At 51.9% G+C, this 12,251-nt stretch overlaps 1 protein-coding gene across 1 annotated transcript; it reads right to left on the bottom strand.

Annotated features, from left to right (window-relative positions):
• Positions 1-3,625: 3,625 nt before the first annotated feature.
• LOC119309408 lies at positions 3,626-5,424 on the bottom strand. The gene has a single exon (XM_037585416.1). It carries the CDS (start codon positions 5,422-5,424, stop codon positions 3,913-3,915), a length of 1,512 nt encoding a protein of 503 aa, XP_037441313.1. The 3' UTR covers positions 3,626-3,912.
• Between the last annotated feature and the right edge of the window lie 6,827 nt (positions 5,425-12,251).

Genomic DNA, 12,251 nt, shown 5'->3' with positions numbered 1-12,251 from the left:
AAATTTCCACTTACCAAGAGCGGTTCACTCCCCGGCAACGGCGCCAGAAAAGAGTCTTGATGACCCACAAGTATAGGGGAACAATCGTAGTCCTTTTGATAAGTAAGAGTGTCGAACCCAACGATGAGCAGAAGGAAATGACAAGTGGTTTTCAACAAGGTATTTTCTGCAAGCATTGAAATAATTGGTAACAGGTAGTTTTATAGCAAGATAATTTGTAATAGACAAGTAACACTAATGGTAAATAAAGTGAAGCAAGGTAGCCCAATCCTTTTATGGCAAAGGACATGCCAAAGCGGTCTCTTATATTAAGCAAAGCGTTCTTGAGGGTATACGGGAATTTCATCTAGTCACTTTCATCATGTTGATTTGATTTGCGTTCGCTACTTTGATAATTTGATATGTGGGTGGACCGGTGCTTGGGTGTTGTTCTTACTTGAACAAACTTCCAACTTATGATTAACCCCCTCGCAATAATCCGCAACTATGAGAAAAGTATTAAGATAAAATCTAACCATAACAATAAATATTTGGATCCAAATCGGTCCCTTACGAAGTAGCGCATAAACTAGGATTTAAGCTTATGTCACTCTAGCAACCCATCATCTAATAAATACTTCACAATGCATTCCCTTAGGCCCAATCTATGTAGTCGACGTTCACATGACACCACTAAGGGAATCACAACATACATATCATTAAAATATCGAACACATATCAAGTTCACATGATTACTTGCAACATGATTTCTCCCGTGACATCAAGAACTAAAGTAACTACTCACAAATGATAATCATGCTCAAGATCAGAGGGGTATTAAATAGCATAATGGATCTGAACATATAATCTTCCACCAAATAAACCATATAGTAATCAGCTACAAGATGTAATCAACACTACTAGTCTCCCACGGGTACCAATCTAAGGTTCCGGTACAAAGATTGAACACAAGAGATGAACTAGAGTTTGAGAGGAGATGGTGATGTTGAAGATGTTGATGGAGATTGGCCTCCAAAAGATGAGAGGGTTGTTGGTGATGATGATGGCTTCGATTTCCCCCTCCGGGAGGGAAGTTCCCCCGGCGGCGGAATCACTCCGCCGGAGGGCAAAAGTGCTCCTGCCCAAGTTCCATCTTGAGACGACGGTGCTCCATCCCGAAAGTCCTCTCCTGATTTTTTTCTAGGTCAAAATGACCTATATACCAGAAGATGGGCACCGGAGGTGGGCTGGGCTGAGCACAACCCACCAGGGCGCGCCCTGGTGTCTTGTGCTCACCAGGTGGGCCCCCTACGGTAGTTATTTGCTCAAGTATTTTTTTATATTCCAAAATAATTCTCCGTAAATTTTTGACTCATTTGGAGATGTGGAGGATAGGTAACTCTGACGTAGCTTTTTCAGGTCCAGAATTCCAGCTGCCGGCATTCTCCCTCTGTGTAAACCTTGCATATTATGAGAGAAAATGCATTAGAATTACTGCATAAAGCATTATTATGCATAAAAACATTATAAATACCAGTAGGAAATCATGATGCAAAATAGACGTATCAGTGGTATTTATAGCCTTCACCCAAAATCCAACGGTTACATCCTTTTGACTCAACTCGGTGATACTGAACCAAAAACTCGCTAAGACCGACCTGTTTAAAAGATATGAACGTTGGGATTTTCGGTGAGACCGAACTGGAAATCTTGGACGGACCGAAATGCGATGACCTATGCAAGACTTCGTTTCGGTAGTTCCGATCAGCTCAACTCGGTGAATCTAAAATGATCTAATTGGGTTACAGAAACTTGGTCAGTGCAACTCGGTGAAACCGATAGTCATCTCAGTGAGACCAAAATTCTAGGGTTATGCTCTAGCAGTGTATAGGATCAACTCGGTGGGTCTCGATAGGATGTTTTTGGTTGGACCGAGTTAGGATGTTTTTGGTTGGACCGAGTTGTACTTTTAGGGTTTGGACACATATGAAATTGAGAAGGTGGTTGAGGAGTTTTGGAGCAATATCCTTCAAGCACTTGAGCAATTGAGTCATGATCAAAACCTCATCCCCTTTTAATAGTATTGGATTTCCTATATAGTCAATGTGATCTTGAATCACTTAACCAAAAATGTAGAGTCTTGAAGCTTTGTCAATCCATGTCCTTGCATTTTGAAGGGGTCCACAATCTCATATCATTGCCGTGCCAATGTTGAACTTTTCTGAAACATACTAGATGAAAGCACTAGTCCAACAATATGTATGTTGACATGAATAACCAAAACCACCAAGGAAGCAAATGTGCTTTCAATCTTCCCCTTTTTGGTAATTGATGACAACATACATCAAAGCTTAAAGTAAATAATTCGCAAGAGGTGTATGAAAGCTTAGAGAGAACATGTAACATGCATATGCTCCCCCTACAAGTGTACAACCATTTAAGTGAAAATAGCTTTTGCAATGAAGATGCACAACATGAAGGGATTTGTAATGTGTTACATGTATCTTGGCTATATGCATCAAAGTAAAAGAATGAGAACGTAGTATCTTCATGTCCATGATTCTTCCTTGCAAACAATATGTGCAACAAGTAAGAGACCATCATGCACATGAGTGTGATGCATTACCAAAACCACCATGCAACAAACAATATGTATGTTGACATGAATTACCAAAACCACCGAGAGAGCAAATGTGCTTTCAATATCCACCACCTGGATATCCACTAGAGAGCATAACTGCAACGACGTCGCGACCACGCGTTGACTAATGAGTCCAACCAAGTTCAATTCAGATCTTGTTAAGAGAACGAGTCTAACTAACCAAGCTAACGAGTTACCCTTTTAAGTCATTAATCTCGATACTCAGAATGTACATGAGACAAATACCAATAATGTTGTTGATTGCTGTCAATATGTGGAGCGCACCATTTGCAAATAGTCGATGCTTACTTACAGCTATCATCTTACCAAAGAAGAGTTCACGATCTTTTAGCTCATTGACAACATGGAGGAAAAATAGGACTATATGGGGAGGTTGGAGTATGTAAAACGTTATTGATCATGCAATTAATAAATAACATTGCTAAAGTGTATGGGTTTTGTATCCGGTGGAATATGGGTAGAACTTCTATCTGAAACTACTCCTCATCCGAGTGCGGAATGATTTGGTGCCGTTCAAAGAAATGCTCTTTGGTGTAAACTGTTGATTATTGTAATTTGTGAGAAACGTATGTGTCCATAAATATATTTTATTGATTTTTCTTTTTTTTTACGAGAAAATTTCCGATCTATTCATCTTCAATCATGGCAGTACAACGAATATCAGAAATAATAAAAATTACATCCAGATCCATAGACCACCTAGCGGCGACTACCAGCACTGAAGCGAGCCGAAGGCGCGCCGCCGTCATCGCCCCTCCATCGCCGGAGTCGGGCAAAACTTGTTGTAGTAGACAGTCGGGAAGTCGTCGTGCTAAGGCCCCGTAGAACCAGCGCACCAGAACAGCAACCGCCGCAGATGAAGAATAACGTAGATCAGAAAGATCCAATCTGAAGGCACGCGAACGTAGACGAACAACGACGAGATCCGAGCAAATCCACCAAAAGATAGATCTGCCGGAGACACACCTCCACACGCCCACCAACGGTGGTAGACGCACCGCCGGAACGGGGACTAGGCGGGGAGACCTTTAGTCCATCTTCAGGGAGCCGCCGCCGTCTCGTCTTCCTGAGCATTTTATTGATTTTTCTACATATAAAGCATATATGATTTATTGTTCAACTTTATAATAAGTTTAACGAATTGAACGACCTAACTGACAAGTTACACAAGTCCAGCTAACTTTAAATATAGCGATCTTGCTTGGCTCGGCTCAAATTCTAGCCCTAGATGTCTTGAAACCACCGTGGTCTGATAATAAGCATTTTCTTGATCAGACAGACGTGCAGATAGACGTACTTCCTTTGTCTCTAGTCTCTACCCTCACGGGCACCGGTGGTGCATGGAGACGCTCGCCGGTCTTCTCGGCCTCTATCAATGCCGCGAGGCTCCCTTCCCTCTCAAGGGGCGCCATTGCTGGCCTCCTTTCTTCTTCCACGCCACCTTCTCCCTTCACGTATAAACCGTCGCCCTCCACGTCGTAGAAGTTGCCCGTCCTCACCTCCTGCGCCAGCGCGCACGGCGCGCAGAAGAGCCACTTGGCGTAGTCCGCCGCCGCCACCGTGGTACGCCGTCCGCCGCACACGGGAGCGCAGAACCGGTCGTCAGCCGGCAGCCCGAACCTCTTCCTCATCCGCGTTCGCCAGAACCCCCCGTACGTGAGGCCCAGCACGGAGAGCAGTGCGCCCGCGGCGCCGACGAGGTACCCGAGCGTGGCGTCACGGATGCTGAGCGCGGCGACCGCGAAGACCAGCAGCGGCGCGGCGCAGAGGAGCGCGAAGGTGAAGGCGTGCACGTACATGTTGCCCAGGCCCAGGCGCTCCATGTTCCACCCGAACACGCAGAAGGTGCACGACAGCGACAGCGCCGCCACCGTGGGATCGTCGGCGAGGTCGAACAGCCCGCCGGCCCACACCGGCTTGCTGACCACCACTCTGCCGCTACCTGTGCGATCGTACCGGGCCACGGCGCTCTCCTTCACCGTCGCGGCCTCCTCGTCGACGGAGTCCGGAAGCGCGATCTTCTGGCCCAGCGGGCCGTAGACCATGTACAGGCCGGCGACGACGGGGGTGCCGGAGCCGAGCGCCATCAAGAGGTTAACGGCCCAGCCGGGTCGCCTGTCGCTGCGGAAGAGCCAGAAGAGCGCGCAGTAGGCGTACTGCGCGAAGCAGGTGGCATGCAGGAGGAGCACGACGACCGCCACGTGGAGGCGCTCGCGCCTGACGCCACCGGCGCAGTTCTTGCAGTACACGCCCCGGAGCTCAGCGACGTCGGCGGGGGCGCGCCACCGGAGGAGGAGCGCGAGATGGTGGCAGAGTCGCGGGTGCTGGTAGACGCACATGATGGTGAAGAGCGCGTTGAGCATCTGGTTGGCCACCTCCGTCCACCGCCGCCGGCGCGACGCGTCTGGCACGTCGGAGTCGAGCGCCCCCACCATGAGCAGGAGCACGAAGGCCACCCCCGCGGCGACGAAGGCGAACCAGACGAGCAGCGCGGCGTTCATGGGATGCCTAGCCCACGCCACCCCCCTGTCCCGCACCCGGCGCCAGTCGACGGCGCGCGCGACCGGCGGCGAGCGGAGGAAGTTGCTGTACGCCGCGCGCGTGCGGAGGCTGGCGACGCGAGCGAGGACGGCGCCCTTGGAGGGCGCGGCCCTGAGGAAGTCGAGCAGCCTCTCCTTCTTCGGACCCTCGCCGGGGCGGGGGCTCGGCAGCTCAGCGATAGTGATGCCGTCGTCGGCATGGGCTTCCTTGGCCTTGGGTGACCTCTCCTGCGGCGACTCCATGGCTGCACTCAGCTACGTACGTTGCACCAAGTGCTTGGATGCTTATATACACGATACACGTGGGAGGTGAGTTTTGTCAAGTCTAGTACGTAGGTGACGGCCGAAGTCGTGTTCTTGTTTTCTGAACTCCAGGAGAGACTGAATCAATGGGTGCAGACAAATTTCAGATACAGTTCGTCAGGATGGACCCAGCCCATGCAAACACAGTTAGGGTTCAGTTGTGGCGTACGGTGACAAGACATATATGCGTTCGCTTCCAGCACGCCACACAGGACTTTGCAAATTACCCTTGCTTTTTGCTCCAGAAATCATCTGAACATGTGAAGCTGAGAACTGTTTCGAGCTGGTCAATAGTGCAGCAGACTAGCAGGGCAGCACCAACGGACAAAGCTGCATTTCATGTACACGAGTATTTTTTTTTGAACCGAACCAGCAGGAGCTCTGCCATTGCATTAAGAGGAGGGAACAACTGTACATCAGCTGAAGATCAGCTTACAGAGAAGGAGTAACCAAAACAGGCAAGAGGGCCAAGAACAACCCTGTCGCCCAACACCTAATCCTAACCCCCACATGCCTCAACTAAGAGGCGAAAGTCATCACTAGCAAGCCTGGCAACATCAGCTGCCGAAGTGCACTTTCCATCGAAGGTTCTTCTGTTCCTTTCCAGCCAGATGTTCCAAAGAGCGAAAGATGCCATGGAGAGCGAGTTGTTCCTTGTTTTGTTGGGCTTGAGCTGGAGCAAAGCGCCCCACCAGGAGTTCACCGAGGAGGCAGCCAACGCTGTAGCTGTGAGGTCAGCATGAGTAGCGCTCAGCGAAAGCCACACCTGCCTCACATAAGGGCACTGAAAAGAGAGATGTGCCGCCGTTTCAATCACCAAGTCACATAGTTTACACTTTGGATCATGTGGCCATCCGCGCAAAAGCAATCTGTCCGCAGTCCAGTTTCTGTTCTGAAGCAGAAGCCAAAGGAAAAACCTTATTTTCCTATCCGTTTTCACCTTCCAAACACTGGCCAGCTCTGGTTGGTGCAAGCGCCCAAGGAACTGTGCGTGGTACGCAGATTTGGCCGAGTACGAACCATCAGCCGACAGATGCCAGGCAATGCTATCTCTGGAGGTTGATAGTTGCACATTTTGGACCTTCTCCCAAGGTCCCAAGAATTGGTGGATTTCCTCGTGAGAGTTCATGCGCATTAATCCTCTCATCCAGCAACCATTGTGCAAGGCGTCTTTAACCAAGCTATTTTTCTTTAAGGCCAATCTGAACATCAAAGGAGCTATCATAGCCGGGGACTCGCCGTCCAGCCATCTATCCTTCCAAAACTTGGCCGAGCACCCATCCCCGATGGTGATCTTAGTGCAAGCCTGGAAAAGTGCCCTATCAGAGTCGTCACAAGGCACCGGAGTCCCCTTCCATGGTCTCTGAACATAGTCCCACTCCATCCACAGCCAGCGCAAGCGAAGAGCTCTATCAAAACATTTTAAGTCCTTGATACCGAGGCCCCCAGTCAACTTCAGAGCACACACTTTTTTCCAGGACACCATGCATTTCCCTCCATGGGCAACCTCTTCGCCAGCCCACAAAAAGCCCCGCCTCAGCTTGTCAATCCTCTTAATGAACCAAGCACTCAGATCAAAGGAGGTAAGGATGTACGTGAGAATTGCTGTGAGGACAGAATTTACAAGCAAGCACCGTCCCAGCTTGGTCATGAGCTTCCCTTTCCATGGCTGCAATCGCCCAGCAAGTTTATCCAAGGTAGGCTGCAATTCAGCCCGGGTTGGTTTCCTAATACTCAGAGGCAAGCCTAGGTAGGTGCAAGGGAGGTTTCCAGGGATACCCCCAAAGTCAGCCAACAAGCTAGGCATATCAATTTGCTCGCATCTAATGGGGTAAGCGACAGTCTTGAGCAGGTTCGTTTGCAACCCAGAGATGTCACCAAACCTTGAAAGAATGGCCTGCACCCCCACAATGTCCTCTTGCTTAGGATTAATGAACAAAGCTGCATCATCAGCATAGAAGCTGACACGCAGACAAGCAGCTCTGTTGCGAATTGGGGAAAGGATGCCCATATCAGTGGCTTTGGAAAGGAGCTTTTGGAGTGGGTCAAGAGCCAGAATGAACAACATTGGCGACAACGGGTCGCCCTGCCGCAGCCCACGCCTGTGTCTGAAAGGTTTCCCAGGAATTCCATTGAGCAGAACCCTAGAGGAAGAGGTGGCCAAGATCAAGGACACAAGGTCTCTCCATTTTTGCCCAAAGCCATAGGCCCGCAACACCTCAAGCAAGTAGTCCCAATGCACAGAGTCAAAAGCTTTTGCAATATCCAATTTCATGAAGAGCATGGGAGTCCGCTTCACATGTGCCTCCTTAATCACGTTGCGAACAAAGAGGAAATTGTCATTGATGCATCTTTTTTTGATGAAAGCACTCTGGCTGTGGGAGACAATACTATCCAATTCCGGACCCAATCTGTTGGCCAATATCTTGCAAAGAATCTTCGCAATGCTATGCATCAAACTCAGGGGTCTGAAATCCCCAGCAGTAGCAGCCCCGTCCTTCTTTGGGATGAGCACAAGGTGGGCAGTGTTCAGCAAATTCCAAGTGTCCCCTTTCAGGTCAAAGATCTGTTCCAACACCTTCAGCAAATCAATTTTCACTAGATCCCAACATGCTTTGAAGAAATTACCAATGAAACCATCTGGACCAGGCGCCTTTTCGCCATGCAAAGACCATATAGCCACCTTGATCTCCTCCATGGTAACCTGGCAGTCCAGGTGCTGCAGCTGCGGTATGGGGAGCTCGAGGAAGCTCTCATTCAAGCAGAAACGACGCGGCTGCATATTACCCAGAAGGCCCTGAAAATGATCGAAGAGGATCTTTTCTTTTTCCTTGTGCTCAGATTTTGCCCCCTGCTGCCCCACCAGTGTTGGAATATGGTTTTTACGCCTCCTCCCATTTGCCCTCAAGTGGAACAACTTTGTATTGGCGTCATTGACTTTGATCCCAAGCAATCTGGACTTCTGCCTCCACCTGATTCTCTCAATAGCCGCAAACCCTAGGAGCTTAGTTTTTAAGGAAGCTCTCAGGTTTCTCTCATCAGAGGAGAGATCTCTGTCCTCTTGGGCCACATCAAGTTGAAAAATAACTTCATTGGCAATGTCTTCCTGCAGTCTTCTAGCCTTTCTTTTCTCCTTGTCCCATTTCTTAAGAGCATTGGCCGTCCTGGTGAGCTTTGTGTGAAGGACCCTGATTGCGTCTTGGGAGTGAACATGCTTATTCCAGGCCTGAAAGACGATCTGAGGGAAGTCTTCCGATTTAAGCCAAAAGGACTCAAATCGAAACCCCTTGTACTTTTTACAATCCATCTTCTTTAGGACCAGGGGGCAATGGTCAGAGACAGAAGAGGACGCAGGAGACAATTGTAACTGGGGAAAAGCCAGCTCCCACTCCTTGGACATGAGCATCTTGTCGATTCTGGTGTGGGTTGCCTTTTCCTTTTCATTGCACCACGTGAAACGCCGCCCCAACAAAGGTAGTTCTCGCAGCTCCAGATCAGCAATCACAGCTTTAGACCTACCAATCATCCTCAAGTTCAGATTACTGTTGCTCTTATCTTCCGCCCGACAAATCATGTTGAAATCACCAACAATGAGCCACTCCTCCTTAGCAACAAATTTTAAGCTCCTGAGATCTTGCAGAAATAAAATTTTGTCAGCCTCCATCTGCGGTCCATAGACATTGGATAAGTACCAACAGCAGTTGTCAGCTCTGCAGGTAACGGTGCCGGACAGGGAGAACTGAGCAGGTGCCAACCCATCAGCAGAAATCGTGAAATCCGAGGAGCAGGCAATGAGCATCCTACCCCTGGTACCATTTGCCGGGTGGAAGATGAAGTTGTCTTGAAAGCAGGCACCCAGAGTTTCAGACACCAGTTTTTTGTCAATAACAGCCAGCTTTGTCTCTTGAAGGCAAATGATATTACAGCCACAATCAGATACCAATTTAGCAACAGCCCCTCTCTTTGCCGGGTTGCAGAGGCCCCTAACGTTCCATCTCATAATAGACAACTCCATATGGAAACCAAATCAAACTCAGCATCACACCAGCAACATCCACTCTTTGCCATCCAACAAGTTGTAACAGCCAACGGCCACGCCAGCGCCCAGAACAGGGGAACAATAATTTTTTCAAACATTGGGAAACAGAGGGGAAACTCAACACACATCAACATCAACCAGCTCAAGCCTGAACCACCATCGGCAAGGAGTCAGCAGAGCCCTTCTTCAGGCTGGCAGCGTCTACAAGGGAGGAGATCGCCTTGATGAAGAAGCCGGGCAGCGCCTGCTTGTAGAGGTTGCGGTAGCGCTGCAGGTCTTGGGCGCCAGGCGAGCCTTCAGGTGGGAGGAGCCCCCCCTTCTTCATGAGCACCAGTTGTGCTTTCTCCATGGACGGAAGATTGCAGGAGGGCTTCGCCGCAAGCCTGCCACTGGATCTAGTGGGCAGCAGCTCCGCGCGCACAGGCCCTTTCTTCTTGGAGCGCGGTCCGACCTCCGTAGGCGGAAGAAGGGAAGGGGAGGAAGAGGCCGCCGGGGTTGGAAGGATTGGCGGCAAGGCGGCGGAGGCCATGTTGATGAGGAAGGATTGCAGAGCATCCGGTGGATTTGGGAGGGGGCTGGTCATCTCCACAGGTTCTGAAGCGTGGCTTAGTTCCTGTGAAGCGTTGCCTTCCACCAGATTGTGGCCCATCTTCATCGCCCTAGGTTCATGGCCCAGCTCCGAAAGGTCAAGGCCCGTCACCAGAGAGGCCAGAGGCGGCTCCACTGGGACGGAGCCCATCTCCACTCTAAGCCCACCACCGCCCAAGGACAGCCGCACCTCTTCAGCCAGCTGGGCCAGCTTGCTAGCCCCCTCGTTATCTCCCACTGACTCAGCACCCCGACCGGCTATTGGGAGCGGAGAGAAGCAGATCAGATCTTGCACCATGGCCAGCTCAGCAGGTCCCACCAGCTTGTCGTCGTTCTCAGACCCATGAACCAGCGCAAGAGATGGTCCACAGTCCATCAGGCTCTGAGTCTGCACCGTCCGGTCGGCCAGGGGCAGCAAATGCAGACTTGCGAGAGAATGGGAGGCAGCCATACTGGGATCCTCGGACTGCAGCAACGCTCCATCCCCAAACTGTGTGGTCAAACCATCCAAGGCAGTACACTTCTCTCCCGCACGCGTCACCACCAAAGCCTCCGCAGTAGCACACTGGGCCCCCACATCTGAGCCACTCTCAACAAGCGCGCATGCACGCCATGCATCGGCTCGTGGCCCGCCACAGCCTGGTCAAGCAGAGCAGCAACATCGACGGGGCCATGCAGCGCAGCGTTAGATGTCTTCTCTCTCCTCCATCCACCATGGCCGCCGGACGAAGATGCCGTAGCCCGCAAGATGTGCCGACCGCCACCGCCACCAGCAGGCGGTTGACGGTCGCCAGAGGCGCGATCTCCAGTACGACCGTCCTGGCCGCCCCCGAAGCTACTACTCCCACCGCCGCCGGCGCCGCCGTTGCCGTCTCTGTCCTCTGGGAAGCGCAGCCTAGAGTGAACCGGACCCCGGGAAGGAGGCGGCGGAGGAAAAGTGCCGTCATCGTACTCCAGGTTCCAGCGGTATCCCCAGGTTACCGGCCCTCCGCCGGAGGGAGATCCATCAGAAGGGATACCGCTAGCGTTGTTGTGGGAGCTGATGTTGCTATCAGGGCTGCGGTCAGGCTGAGCAGAGTAGTCAAGAACCCTGTCGAGGTGAAGCCGGACCGGGTGGGCCAGCATCTGCAGAGGCCCTTGCCTGACCGCCGGCTCAGCTAGGATGCCCAGCTCCGGGAAGTGCATGAGCGGCGACTCCACCTCGATTGGCTCCTCAAGCCAAAGGATGCCGCGGCGCGCCAGGTGGTTGACATTAGCCATCCACACCCAGAGCCGCAGGCAAGCAGTTTCCTCCTCACAGTTGGTGGAGTGGTCGATGGAGTCGATGAGACCCGTGCCGGCGAACAGGGGGGTCGCCGAAGCAACGTCCCATGCATGGTCCGGCACACCCTCGATGCAGACGCGCACCTTGAACGGAAGAGTAGCAGCCACCGCACGCCTGAAGCGCGTCCAAGGCGCCAGCAGGAAGGAGACGCGCCCCAACACTAGGGGCCCCTGGGCCCCCAGGGCCAGGTTCCTTGTGGCCGGGTCGGAGAAGGTGAACAGGAACTCCCCTGTCGCACGGAGGGTGACCTTGACGGCGTCGTCCGCGATGTGGATGTGCGAGGCCAGCGCCCTTTGCACCTCCATCAGCCGAAGATCCGGCCTGAAACCAACGACGACAGCGACGACCGCATGCCGCATGAGTCTATGCTCCGCATCCGCCATCGCCGCCGAGCGCGGCGCCACAGCGAAGACCTCCGTCCTCCTCTCCCCTCCCGGCGCCTCCATGGTTCTCCTGGGCAGGGGGAAGTGGTCTTGAGTTGGGCGGGAAGCACCACCAGCAGCGGGAACGAGGGGAGCTCTGCCAGAGGCAGGGGCGACTGGAGGCGAAGGAGCAGCCGGGGAAGGCGATTTCCTGACTGGGCACCCCCAAGCTTTATGACCAATCTCGCCGCAGAGAAAGCAGCAAGCAGCGTTCCGGCAAGAGGCAATGCGATGGTAAGGCGAAAGACATCGAAAACACTTCCCCTTGGCCTTCTTAAGAAGCAACAGCTTGAGCTCTGAAGGCGGGGGAAGATGGTTGTGACGCATTGAAGAGCGAGGCCGCTGCCTGCTGCGGACCTGGGTCCAACCACTGCCATCAATGGCGTCGCCAGGC

Source organism: Triticum dicoccoides, chromosome 5B, assembly GCF_002162155.2.
Source record: "Triticum dicoccoides isolate Atlit2015 ecotype Zavitan chromosome 5B, WEW_v2.0, whole genome shotgun sequence".
Taxonomy (NCBI): domain Eukaryota; kingdom Viridiplantae; phylum Streptophyta; class Magnoliopsida; order Poales; family Poaceae; genus Triticum; species Triticum dicoccoides.
The sequence above is the reverse complement of the archived record's forward strand: the minus strand, read 5'-3'. Positions and strand labels throughout refer to the sequence as shown.

Coding starts and splice junctions, on each gene's coding strand:
- LOC119309408 (XM_037585416.1), bottom strand. CDS start 5,424: ATGGAGTCGCCGCAGGAGAGGTCACCCAAGGCCAAGGAAGCCCATGCC.